The 19,635-nt window shown below is 31.9% G+C and overlaps 1 protein-coding gene across 1 annotated transcript; it reads left to right on the top strand.

Annotated features, from left to right (window-relative positions):
• The first annotated feature begins 10,006 nt into the window (after nt 1-10,006).
• Nucleotides 10,007-17,163, top strand: LOC102605714 (calcium-transporting ATPase 4, endoplasmic reticulum-type-like). Its single transcript, XM_006363281.2, has 9 exons — nt 10,007-10,283; nt 10,468-11,953; nt 12,358-12,430; nt 12,526-12,647; nt 12,781-13,062; nt 13,175-13,552; nt 14,033-14,142; nt 15,972-16,200; nt 16,290-17,163. Exons 2-9 carry the CDS (start codon nt 10,538-10,540, stop codon nt 16,863-16,865), a joined length of 3,186 nt encoding a protein of 1,061 aa, XP_006363343.1. The 5' UTR covers nt 10,007-10,283; nt 10,468-10,537; the 3' UTR covers nt 16,866-17,163.
• The last annotated feature ends 2,472 nt before the right edge of the window (nt 17,164-19,635 follow it).

The raw sequence follows: 19,635 nt of genomic DNA, 5'->3' as shown, positions 1-19,635 counted from the left end.
AATCTGATTAATCTTAAAATTTAAAATATTCTATTATCAAAATATTCTTATCATTAATGTACGTAAATTGAACACGAAAAATACTTATTATTTCTCTTTAATATTTGATTCGCAAAATTTTAAAACTATTTATTTTAAAATTTAGTGAGAGTCTTAGTTTAATTTTATTTATTAATTTTTATTTTTATGTAAATATTTTTATTTTTTAATACATTTTAAATCATGTTTGTTTGTTTTTATATTTATTTTAGTGCAAAAAGTAAAGGTGTTAATGAAATATAAATTGATTTAATAAATGGGTCCCACCATTTTTAGATTGTACGGCTACTTATGATATTTTTTATGCTTTTCATGATAGAAAGTACACGTGGCTATCATAATAATAGCAATTTGGTTGGGTATTTGGGAAATTCAATAATTTTCCTACAGAAAGTACAATTGTTTTAAGCTGATAATTTTGGTAAAATAACAAAAGTGCCCCTGGTCGTCTTCACTCTTCTATAGAATATAATAAAAATAGATAGAAATATAAAGTTGAACAAGTAGACAAACGTGTCCTACGAGACATAATTCACGTAAGACGCCACATAGAATGTCGCATAGGACATGAATTATATCGCCGCGTAGGACGTCAAGTAGGACACATGTGTCTACTTGTTCATTTCTATACAATTTTTGTGTCTACTATGCACATCCAAAATTGGAGGACACTGATGTCAAATGAAACCAAATTAAATGACATATTTATGTATTATGCATTTTAGAAAAATATATTTATATTTTTATATAAAATTTAACCAAACACGACTTTAATTATACATTTTTTAATAAAATAAAAACTATATTTTCATGACCGAACCAGATTAAGAAAGAAAATGATTAATAGGCCTCGAATTAAAATTTTGAATATGAAAAAAAATCTCATTAAAAGTAGTAAGTACATTCAAAAATAAATATGAACTCAAATTAATTATTTATTTATTTTAAAAAAAATGTGTGGTCTTGAATGCATACACATTTGAAGTGAGTCAAAAATGGGGTCCATGTTTTAACTTTGCATTAATTTCTTTTACTCCTCCCAATGTGTTGTACACGTGTGACAATGGAAATCAACAATTTAATGGTGGATAAAGTGGGAATTACATAACTTTTGGCTGGTTTTTTTGGAATGTTCAATACTCTCAGTGCAAAATGTACAATTAAATTAAGCTTGGAATTTTATTAAATTGACAAAAGTACCCTTGATGGTCCTGGTCGTCTTCACCTTTCTATATAATAGAAATAATAAATAAATAAATACTTCATAGCTACTATTTCACTTTACGTCTATATCCAATGCTTCTACCACCATTATAAACTATAGAACAACAAAGAAATTGAAAGCCAAACAAAGTCATTCTGAATAGGTATAATACATAAACATGACCCTTAACTTGGCGTCAGCTGACAACTATGACCTTTAACTTTGGATGTGCACAAGTAGACACTTAAACTTGTATAAAATTAAACAAGTAGACACACTTGTCCTACATGGCATAATACACATAGGACGTCACGTAGGACACAAAATTGTCATGTATGGTTCCATGTAGGATGAATGTGTCTATTTGTTCAATTTTATACAAGTTTAAGTGCCTACTTGTGCACATCCAAAGTTAAAGGTCATAGTTGTCAGCTGACACCAAGTTAAGGGTCATATTTATGTATTATGTCTTTTGAATATCGAGATAAGACGGAAAGACAATCGTTCCATGCTACAATAGGCCGCACACATTTCATCGATCGTCTATCGTATATTTGAAGTGTATATATGTTGTATGCATGTACGTCGTATCATGTATGTGTGGTGGTTTAGTGATGATTGTAAAGTGTATGTAAATTGATCTTATCTACATTCACATGATTTTAGTTAGGTAAAGATATTATATATTTATTATGCGTGTGAATAGAATGTATTTTTTTTTAATTATTCACATGGATATAGTAAATGTCGCTATGTTTTGAATAGAATGTATGTTTTGAAGCCAAATATTACTACATCTCGTAATGAAGCAAAAGTGTCGTTGATTTTCATAAATCTGAACGAAAATAGCACTATTATATGGAAAGTATATCTACATATATACACACTATGCATACATGTATACGAAGTGTATATTGTATATATCTACACACACGCTACATTTTGACTATAATTATATGTCTTTTAATTTTACGTGGTAATCCAATTGTGATTATTTTACCACGATGACTACTTATATACTCTCCTCAAATAATAATCTATTTGAACGGCTGCAAAGCAAAGAACAAAGGACACCAATTCCAAATCTTTAAAACAAGAAGTGCTCCAACTTGAACTACTTTTTCTACCTTTCTTGTTGTTGTTGTTGTTGTTTTGCCCTTTTAGAGTGTGGCTTTTGACCACAAAGGGAGGAAAGGACGTGAATGGTCCACAAAAATAGGCTTTGACTCTTAGAATCTATTATTGTAGCCCACTTAATGCAAAAGCCCAAATCAAATTTACTAGTGTAATGACACCTTTTGCCCCACCCCCAAGTCGTTTTTGGGGTCGTCATTTAATTTGTACCCAATAGTTTAAGGGGGAAATTGTAACTTTATCCATTTCGAGTAAAACTTCAAACATTCATAATAGAAGTTATAAAAATGCTCCTTTGAATTTTCATAACTTCTATTATGAATAAGGCAAGTGAAACTTTAACGTCATGAATACTTCCAATGTCATAATTTGGAACTTCCATTATTTAGCTTTCGAATACCTCGTGCCATGTAGGACGAATGTGTACTAGATCATATAAGATATTTTGAACTATTACTATGAATAGAGTACTTTCTTATTACCAGAATGACTTTATTGAAACTTCAAACATGACTAAAGTGGAGTGAGATGAGAAAGAGATTCTTGAAGCATCTTTTAACTTGTCTTCTCAAGGACAAGCAAGTCTGCCAAGTTTATTATGAATTGGGTTTTGGATTTTATTTTTGAAAAATTTATGAATTTCGGATTGCATATCAGATTTAGTATTAGGGATGTTTGAATTTGAAAATCCAATTTACTTATGTCCTATTTAGCCTTGCTCATATCATATGTACGTAATGCTAATAAGTCTAATTTCAAAGCTCAATAGATTAATATCCCGTTGTCCTACCCATTATAGTATTGAGTCTAATATGGTATTGCATGACATGAGCAGTAAGGTGACCTCAAGACTCAATCTTGATTAACAACAGAAAGTTATACATTCTAAGGAGCAAACTGTTATGTGAATTAGTGTTTTCATTGTTATTGTATGTCTTAAATGCTCAAAAGTCAAAATCAAAAATTTAAAACCAAACTTAAGAAATCCAATCCAATCCAATCCGAACGCCCCAATATGTACGTAGTTGTCTCTCATGCAATAAGCACCAAACTCTGATTATGCAATTCTTTTCCTTTTCTTTATTACTCCATGCAATTTTTATCAATTAGGATTTCATAGTTAATTGCTTCGCTGAAATTTTGATAATAATTAAGTTTTAACTACTAAGATCTCAAGATAATTACAAGGAGCGTAGTAATTAAGATAGTGACATAATCACTCATCACTATCATTAAAATAATTTTTAAAGATAAGCAAGCATATCAACTAGTCATTTTGCTTTTCACATTCCAAGATATTATTACTTAGCAATGATTTTAACTACTTCAAGTCTGCATTTACATCCAATTTAATAATTCATAATAGATTATTTAAATTCTGATTATTTTATCTAATAAGAAACTATTATTCTGATTAGATGTCTTGACTGATATAAACTTACATATTAAAATAGGAATAGGTCTAAAATTGTCTATGGGGTTTATTAAATGATCCATTTTGCCCATTGTTTAAAGTTAGGTCAATCATGCTTTTGTTGTTACAAAATTAACCCAATTTATAAAAAAATGTAATAAGTACCTCTTTAATTATGACTGAAAACTCACTTACTTTTTGTAAAAAAAGAATTCCTTCATGTCAAACTTGCCCATAGTGTCACGTATTTAATTTGGTTAGATGTCCACATCAAAATTGTCATGACTGTTATTATAACAAGTTATTTCATCGTAGAGGAAATTTTCAACTTGCCTATTTCATCAAATACGTTGCCAAACATCTCTATATTATAGTTAAACATATATTGGAAAATTGACTAATTATATAGGTCATAAAAATATTCCATAAAATAATTCACGTAAGGAAAGGAAGTGTTCATACAGCTAACAAATACAATAATGAATATTCGAAAGCTAGTAAATTTAGTACTCAAGGCATTGCTTCTTATTTAAGACTTATTAATCCTTTTGCAAACGTTTATTGATGAGTCGGTGATTTTTCAAAAATAATCTTTCGATTCCATAAAAATAGAAATAAATTTATATATATTCTATGGTTTATCGAAAATAATCTTTTAATCCTACAAAAATAGAAATAATATCTATGTATGCGAATTTAAATTAGTCGGACTAATAAATTTTGAATATTGAATGATTATTAAACTAATAAAAACTGCAGCACCAAAGCTTCGAAAACTATTTTAGTATTACAAACAAAAAGGCAACAGAAAAAATAAAAACTAATTGATTATATTCACTGGTGAAGAACAGCCAAATAAGCTTTTTGGGACTCATGGTTGAGTCATTTTCGAGTAAGATGAGAAATTCTGAAAAGTGTAATGGGACAAAATGCATACGATAAAAAGTCACAATTGAGTTTAAAAACAAACTTTAATTTATTTTATTTTTTTGGGGTGATTGGGGGGCTGATTTGAGGGTAGGGACCAAATAAATTGATTTTTTCAACAATTTTTTTTTTAATTGAAAGTTGGAAGAGAGTTTTGGAAAATGTTTTCCTTAAGTTTTGAAAGGAAGTCATTTTTCTTAAATTTGAGGAAAATGAGTTGATTTGGAAAACATTTAACCCAACCAAACATGAGAAAATTGATTCATACCAAACACACCCAAAAAGTCACAATTATCAAATGCCACTTCTTTGGTGGTTCAAAAATATATTTGGTTCTAACATGTAGCAATGAGTTGTAATCAAGCAAACTATAGTTATAGATCTCTAATTAAGTTCAAACTACAATTATTTTTGAAATTATCTTTCAAAAAAATTATCAATTAAGAAGTTGAGAAATCCAAAAATAGAGTCAATGTCACTTCACCAGAAATTCTGGTATGATATCTATAGGGAAAAAAAGACTTTTTCTACGAGAAAATAAAGAGAAAACATTTATTATATAATTTATCATTAGTAAACGATCATTTGAATAATCAACTACTTTTAATTTTCCAGGAATTTACTTGCATCATCTTTCATCAGACTTTATAACAAGTACACAAATATATACTCCACCACTTGTAGATTGTATTTCATTTATATATTGACAATATCATAGATAATTAACAAATCACCATCACATCCCCATCATAATAAAATAAGTAAAACATAATAATATGTTGGAGTTAAAGATTCTTCTCTTGTTTTTGTTGGGCACATTATTGTCAATGTCAACTTAGGTTTGTAGCATTAATTTATACACTTTTTGACAATCTTATTCCAAAATGACCCACTAAGTATATGCTCTCATTCTTTACAAAAAGTGTTTGCTTAGAGGAAGGGTTTATCAGAAATAATTTTTCTATTTTTACGAGGTAAAGATATAAGGTTTATGTACACTTTATTTTTTTTAGATCCCACTTGAGATTATATTGAATATGTTATTATTATTGTATAAAAAAAATTCATTTTTTTCAAAGAAAGAAGATTTTACTCAAAATAATATTTCAAACTCTAATTTTCTATTACGAAGAATTATTCTTCATCTGTTTAGCTATTTTAATTATTTTTTTACAAAGTAATTAGGTTAATTATAATTCACGGGGTAAATAAATGTAATTTATACAACTTGAAGCAATGATCTTATGAGCTGTACTGTACTCCATGGATACTTCTTTGTTTATACTACTGTACCAAAAATACCCTCTCTTTTATAATTTTTCATAGAGGACAATATGAATTTCGAACTTCAATAAATTATTAATTTGTCTTGTGCTTGTTTCAGTATCTGTACGATCTAGATGTACAATGGACCCCTAATATGTTTTCCCTAGTTGATATAATAATTGAGTAGCTCAATTATTCATATTTTACCAACTTACAATATAGTATAGTTGAAATTTTCTAATCTAGATGCACTTCCAATTATTTTACTCTCTTTTCTTGAATTCCTAACGTAATAAAAAAAATCTTTAAAAGACCATGTGGATTAATCTAATGTAATTTTACATAACTTTATTTCCTAATGTATATTTGTTCCTGTTAAATTTATATGTCATATTCTTCTTTTAGTCTACAATAATAATAACATAATCAGTTAAATTTCAGTAGGGTTTGATGAAGGTGATATGTACGTAGTCTTACTCCTGACTTATGAAAATAGAGAATCTGTTTCAGATAAATCCTCGACTCAAGTAATTGCATACCCAAAATAGTAAGAAAAAAAATACAATAATAAAAAAATCATATATAAAATAATAGAGAAAAGAACAACAATAACAAATAATTAATACAATAACAAAGCAAGACAAGATAAAGGTAAAACACTAAGTATAAGAACAAAATCAAAGAATAGGGTAGCATAAGAGTACTTGTTATAAAGTCTGCTGGGGTATAACAAAATCTTCTCATTGGGGCATAATGCATATGCATGCACATCTCCTCTTCACATATAATTAACTATCTTAGCCACGCCTCTTGTATCTTATTCACCACGAAGATCAGTTCTACCTTATTCTAGATATCTTCATTCCTAATTCTATCTCAACTATTATATCGACACATCCATCTCAATATTCATATTTTCTCTATTTTCATCTTTTGACATGCGAGTTCTTGACGTGCTTACATTTCTCCTTATACAACACAGTTGGTCTAACAACCGCTTTATAAACATACCTTTAAAGACTTGGTGACACAGTTTTACCACACAAGACATCGAAAGTGAGCCTTCAGTCCATCCACCCTTGCTCTAATATAACGTGTAACATCATCTTCAATCTCCACATTACCTTATAATCTGATTATCCTAGATACTTGAAATTACCTCTCTTGGAGATGACTTGTGTATCAATCCTCACATACACATCCACCTCATGAGTTACAGCATTGAACTTGAACTCAAAGTACTTTGTCTTAGTCCTGCTCAACTTGAATCATTTAGACTATAAGGTCTGTCTCCATATCTCCAACTTATCGTTATACTTTTCTTTTACTCTATTTAAAAAAAAACTATCTTACTTTTATATGTGTAATTAATTTAACATTAAAATTTTCATTTTAACCTTAAAGAAGATAATGTTTAACTGCACAACAATCTATAATTTATTATAGAGCACAAATTTATTTTTTTCCCTTTTAAACTCACGTTAAATTAATTATCACCACGTATATAAATTGAGGTGTACTGAATATTTGTTAATACTCAATGTCATTCCAATTTATGTGACATTATTCCAATTTCGAGAGTCGAATCATTTAATTTTGATTATGAATTCAAACATAAAATCTTTAAATTTTTTGAAGTAAAATTTACTTATTAATAAACTATAGAAAAAAAATCTTATAACCTATAATAACTAGTAATAATTCAAAATATTTAGACTAACATATAGTAAAAAATGATATTCCCAAAATCCAAACGATGCCATGTGAATTTTGACACATAAAGAGAGTACTTAATACTTATATTATCAAAATATTTTGACGCTATTTGTTATTCAAAAATCTACAGTAAGTAATTGCATTAATCCGATATTGTATGACTATATAATGTTGATTGATGATCATAACCATAGCAGCATAGATTAGTGTAATTAGTTGGATCCAACAAATTAATTACTAACAACACTTTAGTATACCATATAATTACTCTTGTTCAAAATTTAAATGATCTAACCGTAAAAAAAGATTATTGTTGATAAGGGGCCCACAATTATTATTCTTCAGATGCATACAAGACAAGGTAAATCTTATTTAATATAATAGTCCATAAATTATATAAAATAGATAAATCGTATTTAAGAAAATTTTATATGACGAACTTGATTGAAAAATACGTAAAATTTGTAACTTAAAACCCTCATTTGGTAATAATTTAGTATACCATATAATTAATGTATCCAAAATTTAAATGACCTAATAGTAAAACGTCATTCTTCGGGTGCATACAAGGTACAACTTGTTTCAATGTAATAGCTCGCTACACAAGATAGATAAATCGTACTTGGAAAATTTAATGTGGTGACTCGACCGGAAAAACATGCAGATTTCAAACATGATCCCCCACCCCAACCTTTGGTAACAATTTAGTATACCATATAATTACTCTTATCCGAAATTTAAATGATCTTACAAAAAAAAGTAATACTGATAAGGGAATCCATATATGTCATTCTTTGAGTGCATACAAGCTAAGGTAAAGCTTTATTCAATGTAATAGCCTGCAAATCACACACGATATGTAAGTCATAGTAGGTAAGTTTTGTGTGACGAGCTCGATCAAGAAAACACGTAGAATTTCAAACCTAAAATCCCTTATTTAGGAGATTACATGCTCAACCAACTCAATCACTCTTACGAATTTACAAGTAAATTTTATTTCTCCCCATTTTAATTATTAATGAATAAACATTATATAAACTTCCTAAAACAAAGGAGACCTACCATAGATTCAAAATAAAATAAAGTAATAATATTATAAAATACACCTAGTAAAAGTATACAAAGAAGGGAATATGCTGTATCCCTAGGCATCACTCTTTGTATTATTCTAAACCCTTTTCTTTAGCACAAGGTAAGCACCTAGAAATTTCTCTTTTCATTTAATATGATTAATTAAGATTAATTCAAAAAAAGATTAACTTAAACCTAGAGTAGTTGATCCACTGTCCTACCACAATTCCATCCAGATATCAGCATCCAATAGAAACTTGACACGTCATCTTAGAAGTCGTAAACATCAGGACTTAATACGTGGTGAATTCTTATTGGTTGAGCTATGATGGCAAAACCAACTATCCCCTAAATCGATTCCGTAACGGGTCGAAGCATTTATGGGTTAATATAAGATAATGCCCTGCCTACCAAATGACTTGAAATGACAAAAATAACCCTTTAACACTTGAAAAATGATGGATTAATCATTTTCCTTTTTTATTGGAAGAGAATTCAAAAGCCAAATTTATATGCAATTAAGCAATTAATTTGTTGAGATCATTAAAAATGTCTAATAAAGCAATGAATTGTACAAGTTGTATTATTCTCAATATTAAATGTTATTAAATCAAAATGTGCCAGGGGTTGATCATCGAAGCCTGGGCAAATTTATAAGAACAAACATGTTGTGAATTTAATATGAAATATCAATATTTTCTCTTTCGTGCGTATGCTAACGTTATCTTACACTTCAGAGTCTTTCTAAATCAATACGCCTCATCTTCTTTAAACTTCACTTGTAAAAATACATTGGAGGGCCTAGTGATGCTTGTGGCTTTTCCTATTTCGGCTTGGATTGAAAATACTGGACAGGAAAGGAAAATAAACTGTCCAAACCAATACGTCTCATCTTCCTCAAACTTCAATTGTAAAAATACATTGGAGGGCCTAGTGATGCTTGTGGCTTTTCCTATTTCGGCTTGGATTGAAAATACTGGACAGGAAAGGAAAATAAACTGTCCAAACCAATACGTCTCATCTTCCTCAAACTTCAATTGTAAAAATACATTGGGTATATTGTTACAATAATTCTCCAAAATATTGCCATGTTAATAAAGAAATATTCTGAATTATTTTTGCTTTTAAATAATTACTATCAAAAAGGGCAAAACAGTCAATTTACAAAACGACGGAGCTTTCTAGACCATTTATCCTGGAAATATAAAAAAGCTGAAGAAAAAGAAAAGGTTGAAATAAAGAATAGAATAATAGAGAGTCCATTAAAAGTGAGAAAGTACGCAGATGCCCGATCTATAAGCCTCTCCGTTTTTTCACCCTCTTCCGATTATTTACTTTATAATTAATTTCTGTTATTTGTTTGTATAACAAAGTAATAAAGAGGCAGAGATCTCTTTATTTTTCGATTCGCTCACTCTACAGTTTCCCGAGAGAGAGAGAGATAGAGGGAGAGACGCACAATAACTATCCAAAGTTCGGCTCCAACACGACGAACGAATCTCCACTTTTCTGGTAAATTCCGCTTCCTTAATCATTTATTTTGATTATGTATTTGTGTTTTCTAAATCTAGAAGCTTATGTTGGAGTTCCGATTGTTGTAGATCTTAGTTTTTTGACCTATTTTGAGCTTTGAAACAGTGAAATTCATTTGATCGTGAGTTTTTGTTTCTGATTTTCGATTTTGACTGCATTTCAGGAGAGTTTTTATCATATTAGGAGATTTTGACTGGTTTTTTATTAGATTTGGCTGATTCTGGAGGTTATAAATGGGTAAAGGAGGTGAAAATTATGGGAAAAGGGAGAATTTAGGTGGTAAGAGTGTGTCGGATAAGGAGGTGTTTCCGGCGTGGTCGAAAGATGTGAAGGAGTGTGAGGAGAAGTTTGAGGTGAAAAGAGATTATGGATTGTCTGAGGATGAGGTTGTTAAAAGGAGGCAGATCTATGGTTTTAATGAATTGGAGAAGCATGAAGGGCAGTCGATTTTGAAGTTGATTTTAGATCAGTTTAATGATACGTTAGTTAGGATTTTGCTTGGTGCTGCGGTGATTTCGTTTGTTTTGGCTTGGTTAGATGGAGAGGAAGGTGGTGAGAAGGAGATCACAGCTTTCGTGGAGCCTTTAGTGATTTTCTTAATCTTAATTGTCAATGCCGCAGTTGGTGTTTGGCAAGAGAGTAATGCCGAAAAGGCTTTGGAGGCATTGAAGGAAATTCAGTCAGAGACTGCATGTGTTATACGTGACGGTAAAAGAATTTCTAGTTTGCCTGCTAAAGAGCTTGTACCTGGGGATATTGTTGAGTTGAAAGTTGGAGATAAAGTACCAGCTGATATGAGGGTTCTGCGTTTGATCAGTTCGACTCTCCGACTTGAACAGGGATCACTGACTGGTGAGAGTGAGGCAGTTAGTAAGACCACTAAAGCTGTAGCGGAGGATGTTGATATCCAAGGGAAGAAATGTATGGTGTTTGCTGGAACGACTGTGGTGAATGGAAATTGTATTTGTTTGGTAACTCAAATAGGGATGGATACCGAGATAGGGAAGGTGCACTCACAGATTCATGAAGCAGCACAAGAAGAGGAAGATACTCCGTTGAAGAAAAAGCTAAATGAGTTTGGAGAAGCTTTGACTGTCATAATTGGTATCATCTGTGCTTTGGTTTGGCTGATCAACGTCAAATATTTCCTCACTTGGGAGATTGTTGATGGGTGGCCCAGGAATTTCAAGTTTTCATTTGAGAAGTGCACTTATTATTTTGAAATTGCAGTGGCACTGGCAGTTGCTGCCATTCCAGAAGGTCTGCCAGCAGTTATTACAACTTGTTTGGCACTTGGCACACGGAAGATGGCTGCTAAGAATGCACTTGTTCGAAAATTGCCTAGTGTAGAAACTCTTGGTTGTACAACTGTTATTTGCTCAGACAAAACAGGAACATTGACTACTAATCAGATGGCTGTTTCCAAGCTTGTTGCTCTGGGTGCCAAGGCTAACACAGTGCGATCATTCAATGTTGAAGGGACCTCATATGATCCCTTTGATGGAAAGATACAAGATTGGCCAATGGGTCATATGGACGCTAACCTAGAAATGATAGCAAAAATTGCTGCTGTCTGCAATGATTCTGGAGTTGAAAAATCTGGGCAGCACTATGTTGCCAGCGGACTTCCCACTGAAGCAGCGCTAAAGGTACTGATTTTATATTTGAATTGGATTGCTTCTCTTACTCTTACCAGATTAGTATCTGTGCTCTCTATCCACTATGTGAGTGTATTATGCTAGACTAGTATTCAGTTACTCTAAACTTTATTTATGAGATAGATATGGTCATTTATCCTTGTCTGGAATGTGGATTCGTGATTTATCAATATCTTTTACTGAACATTAGATTTCTGACCTCGATATTATTTAGTATATATCTCTACTTAATTTATGTTGCACACCACCCTCCCCTTCCCAACACAAACATAAAAATGAATTAAGTAAATTATCCCGGATCTACATTGCTTAATATAGTTATATGCTTCAAAAACTTTTTTCTCTTTCTTAAAGCTTTTCTGTGACTTATTTAGAGTTTGTTGATTTGATTTAAGGTTCTGGTCGAGAAAATGGGACTTCCTGACAGAGTCAGCTCCATATCCTCTTCAAGTGACAAAGATGGCCTCCGTAAGTTGTGGTTCCTGTTCTATTATTGCTATTATGTACATAATGGGTCTTTGTTTACAATGCAACGTGGCCTAACTTCTATTAGCTGATTGTAGGTTGCTCTTACACATGGAACAAAATTGAAAAGCGTATTGGTACTCTTGAATTTGATCGTGATAGGAAATCCATGGGTGTCATAACATCTTCCACCTCTGGAAGAAAGTCATTACTTGTGAAGGTGGACTCTTTATTTCCTTGGATTTTCTAATTCATTTCGGGTTTCCTACACCGTTTAATTGTTCTTGACGCTTTTGAAGCTCAATGCTTCAATAACATTTATATTTTTGATTCATATGTTGCTTCATTTTCAGGGTGCGGTTGAAAATCTGTTGGAAAGAAGCTCCTATGTGCAACTGCAAGACGGTTCTGTTGTAGAATTGGATAGTTCTTCCAGGAATCATATATTGCAAAGCCTTCATGAAATGTCCTCGAAAGCATTACGTGTCCTTGGTTTTGCATACAAGGAGGATCTACAGGAATTCACAACCTATAATGGTGATGAAGACCATCCAGCTCATCAGCTTTTACTCAATCCTGCTAATTACCCTTCCATTGAGAGTAAACTCATATTTGTTGGCTTGGCAGGGATAAGGGTAAGTTAGTTAACTTGCTTTCTCTTGACTGTTGGTTTCATTTTTGTGCTAAAACCTTACTCTGTTGGGAGCATCAAGATATTGAACGAATATACTTGTCATGTTGTCAAAGGATCCTCCTAGAAAAGAGGTACGTGGTGCAATTGAGGATTGCAGAGAAGCTGGCATTCGAGTTATGGTTATTACTGGAGATAACAAGAATACAGCAGAAGCTATCTGCCGTGAGATAGGTGTCTTTGGAAGCCATGAAGATATCAGTTCGAGGAGCTTAACTGGAAAAGAATTTATGGAGCTTGCAAACCCCAAAGCACATATAAGGCAAAGTGGAGGTCTCCTATTCTCCAGAGCTGAGCCAAGGCATAAACAAGATATAGTGAGATTGCTTAAAGATGATGGTGAGGTGGTTGCAATGACTGGGGATGGAGTCAATGATGCACCTGCTCTAAAATTGGCTGATATTGGGATTGCAATGGGAATCGCTGGAACTGAGGTAAAATATGATGTTCCTAGTACTAGAATTTGTGAGCAATATCAATGGAGACATGTATCTAAGAGAATCTATCCCCTGCAGTATTTAACAGCAAACAGTAATAATATATTTAACAGTGGTAGGCATAAAGTATAGTTTCTCTCTGCCCCATCAATGTCTACACCCTTTTGCGATCACCTGAACTCTTGTCCTGGATGACTGTATAATGATGTGTCTCCCAGTTTGAGGCTAACTTATCACTGTATATGCACATGTTACTTTTGGGCTACTTTCTGTCAGTTGATGTGCTTTCAAATAGAAACTTATCTTCAGTTTGCTGCAATAGGATCTTTTATTATATCAAATTCTTGTACCAATTTGAAATGTCATTTTCGATACACAATTCCTGAAGATTTTGATGAGTTTAGGGATAAATGGATCCGATGGATAGATACATGTGTGTATATATGTCATGTTACTTATGGTTGATTTTTCTCCCAGGTGGCAAAGGAAGCATCTGACATGGTTTTGGCAGATGATAATTTTAGTACAATTGTAGCTGCTGTGGGTGAAGGCAGGTCCATTTATAACAATATGAAGGCTTTCATCAGGTTTATTTTCTCCCTCATCTCCTTCAGTTGGCAATATTTCTATTGATGGTACTGTTGATTGGATGTTATTGTATTTCTATCATTTTGGGTTGATAGTCCCTTAGAACCATGTGCTATTTCCAGGCAAACCACCACAATCAATTCAACCAACTTTAGTGTGTGTATTAATCTATTGGAAAGCTTTTCATTGAATATGATACGATATCATATAAACCAGATAGCGAAATAAAATCCATGCACTGATCAATGAATCATCACTTCTCCTTGGTTGTTTCTTCATTATATCTTTGTCTGGTGGATTAAATCCCAATGCTGTAGCAGGGGGTCCATCAGTGACCAGATTGACCCACAGAAGCTGAACTGGAATAAGACCTTCAGGAATGCCTAGGGCAGCAGTAAGGAAAATAGAGGCGACCTCACCAATGTTGGAGGAAATCATGTACCTACAGCAAGATAAATCATCAATGAATGCACTTCTATAGTGATGCACTATCAGTGGTGGCATCATGCATTACACGGACTAAAGATATTAATTCAAAAAGTTCAATCAAGAGAACTAGATACTCCCTTTTTAAATAAATAATTACAAAGATAAAACATGGAACAGCTGCCACTAGAGTGTAGTCCAAAAGGGTGATAGCCAACTTATCCAAGTGAGTTAATTCAAGGATCTGGTCGCATGCAACTGAAAAAGAAGAACTAAAGCTTAATTCAAGTTCTCCACAACTAGGAATCATACTCAGTGAAAAGCTTTTCATTGATTATAGGGAAAAGGGTCTGATATACCCCTCAACTTTGTCATTTGGAGCTAATATGCCCCTTATTATGAAAGTGGTTCATATATCCGTTATACAAACGGCTCACATATACCCCTACCGTTATAAAATGAGCTCACATATACCCTTCATTTAACGGAAGTGAAAAAATTACTTTTAAATTTATATTTTTGACTTCTAATTTTCTTAAAAAATTATTTAGGGGTATAGATGATTCTTCTAGCAAAGTTCAAGATATATTTTAATCTTTTTCATACATAAATTATTTTTTGACTTTTTGATTATAACTATTTGAGTTTCTTATTCTTATTTTATTTTTAATTTAAAACTATTTTTTTTGTGGCTATATTATAATTTAAAATTATTATTTTTTGTCTATATTGTAATTTAATTTTTGTATTTGAAAAAACAAATTTGGTCATCTATAATAAGTTTTACAAGAATATTAGTGAAACATAAATAAATTTGACCATCAAAATAATAAATCTAAATTAGTCATTAAAACAAAAAAAGTAAAAAAATGTTTGAGGAGAATTAAATATACTCATATGGGATTATATTTTTTTATATAAAAATTAATCTAAAATTAATTTTTTTCTATTTCCGTTAGAGGAAAGGGGTATATGTGAGCATTTGTGTATAAGTAGGGGGTATATATGAGCCACTTTCATAACGAGGGGTATATCAGCTCTAAATGACAAAGTTAAGGGGTATATCAGACCCTTTTCCCTATAATCAATGAAAAGCTTTTCACTGAGTATGATTCCTAGTTGTGGAGAACTTGAATTAAGCTTTAGTTCTTCTTTTTCAGTTGCATGCGACCAGATCCTTGAATTAACTCACTTGGATAAGTTGGCTATCACCCTTTTGGACTACACTCTAGTGGCAGCTGTTCCATGTTTTATCTTTGTAATTATTTATTTAAAAAGGGAGTATCTAGTTCTCTTGATTGAACTTTTTGAATTAATATCTTTAGTCCGTGTAATGCATGATGCCACCACTGATAGTGCATCACTATAGAAGTGCATTCATTGATGATTTATCTTGCTGTAGGTACATGATTTCCTCCAACATTGGTGAGGTCGCCTCTATTTTCCTTACTGCTGCCCTAGGCATTCCTGAAGGTCTTATTCCAGTTCAGCTTCTGTGGGTCAATCTGGTCACTGATGGACCCCCTGCTACAGCATTGGGATTTAATCCACCAGACAAAGATATAATGAAGAAACAACCAAGGAGAAGTGATGATTCATTGATCAGTGCATGGATTTTATTTCGCTATCTGGTTTGCACTCTATTTATTTATTTATTTTATTTTCCTCTGTTTGTGAGAATGAAATCCTGATGCTCATCATTTCTAAATGCTTGACGCAGGTAATTGGGTTGTATGTTGGTGTAGCAACTGTGGGTGTTTTTATCATCTGGTTCACTCATGACTCTTTCCTTGGCATTGATTTAAGTAAAGATGGCCACAGTCTTGTCACCTATTCCCAGCTTGCTAATTGGGGTCAGTGCAAAACCTGGAACAATTTCACCGCCTCACCATACACTGCGGGATCAGAAGTGATCAGTTTTGATAACCCGTGCGATTACTTTGTGGAAGGCAAGGTCAAAGCCATGACCCTTTCCCTCTCTGTATTGGTTGCAATTGAAATGTTCAACTCCCTTAATGCCCTTTCGGAAGATGGAAGCCTCTTGTCAATGCCACCATGGGTCAACCCATGGCTTCTTTTGGCCATGTCGGTCTCATTTGGGCTGCACTTTTTGATCCTCTACGTGCCTTTCCTTGCTCAAATATTTGGTATTGTTCCACTGAGCCTGAATGAGTGGCTGTTAGTACTGGCTGTTGCATTACCCGTCATATTGATCGATGAGATTTTGAAGTTTATTGGAAGGTGCACAAGTGGTATTAGAAGTGGAAGGAGTCGTACCAAGCAGAAGGAAGAGTAGAGGCAAAACATTGTCAAGAATACCATAAATGTGTTGAACTTATCATTATTGACAGAGCTTATGTTATTCATACCCGCAAGTGGGGTTTGATTAGCCTATTCTCTTTAACCCAACCCAGTCGCTGTTAAATGATGAGGGTTGGTGGGGACCTTGCAGATTTAATTAGATTCATTTAGACATTTTCTGATACTCCTCAGATGATAGAATTAGTTTTGATGTTGAAGTTTTTTTCCCTTTCCCTTATCTGACAGGACGATAGCTTTTATACTGATCCTCTCAATTTTATCTTTAGCATCCTATTGCTGAATCACTTGTTTGGGTGTATATGATGAATTTTTGGACTTACATAACCTAACCAAGTAGAGCATCGAGTGGTGTTACAGTTGAGAATCTAAGCACCCATTTAAAACACCAGACTTCAAAACATGTATATTTGTTTGAGGGCACATGTCACGTTACTTTATTTACGTGAACCTGAGGCTATTCAGCACTACTCACCTTAATTATTTCGTTTGCTTCCATAGCTCCGTATGATGATGATGATGAAGTTCAGAGTCATTACGAAGCACTATGGAAAAGCTATAGTCAAGTTATAGACTTTGTTAACTTTCAGCTTTACGCGTATGAAAAGGGAACCACTCTGTCTCAATTCATGGACTATTTTTCTACTCAAAGATCAAATTTTGAAGGGGGGAGGATCTTAGCTAGCTTCGGCACTATGTCATGTTTCATATTTTTTCAACCAAAAAACCCGAAGTGAAATATATTTCAAAAAAACTATAGTCAAGCACATTTTTAAACTTCAATCCAAACATCAGTCAGTCGAATATGATTTTTTTTTAAAAATATTTGATAACATGTGGTCAAACGCTAGCTGGGTTTGTTTGTTATATGGAGGAAAATATTTTTCATAAGAAAATTCTTATTTTTTCCATATTTGATTGGACAAATATTTTCTCTAGTAAAACAAGTATCTTCAAAATGAGGATTGAACTCTCTCGTAAAATATTTTCTCTCTTATTCTATGTTTATTGTATCCTCCCACCAACCTAACACCCCCAACCCCTACTTCTTGACCATCTCAGCCCACCCCCGACCATCTCATCCCTATAGTTATAGTTTTTTGTTAGATTATATATATATGCTCTTGATAAACACTTTTTTTCGCTTTACTTCCTAAACACTAGAAAATAAGTAAGAAATCAACTTATTTTTCAAGAAAACATTTTTCATGAAAATTACTCTCCTTCATACCAAACACACCCTTAGAGTCACATTGTAATTCATAATATTCAATTAATAAAACAATAGCAAGTTTTAATATAACGCAAAAAGTATATAATATTCATGACCCGTAAAATTGATATGATTCTCAATTATGCATAACACAAGAATTAAAATTTACTAAAAACCTTTGTGAAATTTTTGGCTACAGTCACTAATCCATGGCAGATGTAGGGGCAGGAAGGGATTCACCCGAACCTCATTGACAATAAATTACATTGTAGTTTGTATATATAAGATAAACTAGACAACGGAGCCCGTGCTAGCACGGTCCCAATATGTATCATTTTTTGTTTCAATTTATGTGACAAAGACAAAATTAAAGAGTTAATCAAACATTAATATTAATTTAAAATAGTTTATTTTTAATTATTGTTAACTATGGTAAAAAAATTTTTATGTCTTTTAACATTCTAAATTGCTAATTATTGTTGTATGATTTGTAATATCTTTTACGCAATTTTGAAATAATAAAGGTTATTTCTTCTTTCTCAATTTATGTGGTACTAATAAAATTTAGAGATTCAATCAAAAAAAATTTGTCTTTAAAATATTCTACTGTTAATTACTGTCAATTATTGTACTTTCTAAGTAATTTTCAAATAATATATATTATTTCATTTGTCCAATTTATGTGTCATCGATAAAATTTGAAGAGTTAATCAGATCTTTTACATATTTTTATATCTTTTGAATATTTAAGTAAATAATTATTGTGATTTATAATATTTTATACAATTATTTAGTATAGTAAAAGAAATTTAAAAGAAACACACAAAACGAATTCATCATAGGAAATTACCAAAGCATCCTTCAATACATCAATAATGGGTCCGACTTTTTGTTTTTAAGAAATTGCACATTCGAAGGATGTTTTTGTCCAAAGTGGAAATATTGTGTAAAAAATGTGTATTTATTGTGATTTTGAATGTTTTGTGGGGTAATAGGACGTACGCAAAGTTAGGTGTCTTTTTGAAAATCTGGGACAACTTCAAGTATCACTTAATGCTTTTCCTCAAAATCTAATTTACTTTCGTAAACTTTGTGTCAGATCAAAATCAGATTAACAAATTCAAAAGGAATGAGTAATAAATAGCTCATATAATGACATATTTATTATTTAACTAAATAATAAATATGTAACTAAAAATCTTGTTAGTTTTTGATTGAAAGCTAACAAGATAGTTACAATTAACTAAAAATCTTGCTAGTTTTTGGTTGAAAGCTAACGAGATAGTTACAATGATAGTTGCATTGTGGCTTAGTATATATAGAATTTTGTACATTTATGTACATATATTAATTTGAACCCCTAAAAAAAATTGAGTTTATTTTTAAAAAATATTTTTAACTTTGAAATTTCATTTTTTCACCCCTATCCTCGACCCCCACCCACCCCTACCACCCCCCAAAAAAAATTTAAGTTTGCTTTTAAAAACTATTTTCAATTTCAAAAATTATTTTCTACTCTAGTAAAAATAAAAGA

Source organism: Solanum tuberosum, unplaced genomic scaffold, assembly GCF_000226075.1.
Source record: "Solanum tuberosum cultivar DM 1-3 516 R44 unplaced genomic scaffold, SolTub_3.0 scf00433, whole genome shotgun sequence".
Lineage (NCBI taxonomy): Eukaryota > Viridiplantae > Streptophyta > Magnoliopsida > Solanales > Solanaceae > Solanum > Solanum tuberosum.
The sequence above is the reverse complement of the archived record's forward strand: the minus strand, read 5'-3'. Positions and strand labels throughout refer to the sequence as shown.

Excerpts from the sequence above, each read along its gene's own strand:
- LOC102605714 (XM_006363281.2), top strand. The coding sequence starts at position 10,538 with ATGGGTAAAGGAGGTGAAAATTATGGGAAAAGGGAGAATTTAGGTGGT. Across the intron at positions 13,553-14,032 it reads TGGGAATCGCTGGAACTGAG|GTGGCAAAGGAAGCATCTGA; the intron begins GTAAAATATGAT and ends TTTTTCTCCCAG. Across the intron at positions 16,201-16,289 it reads GGATTTTATTTCGCTATCTG|GTAATTGGGTTGTATGTTGG; the intron begins GTTTGCACTCTA and ends TGCTTGACGCAG.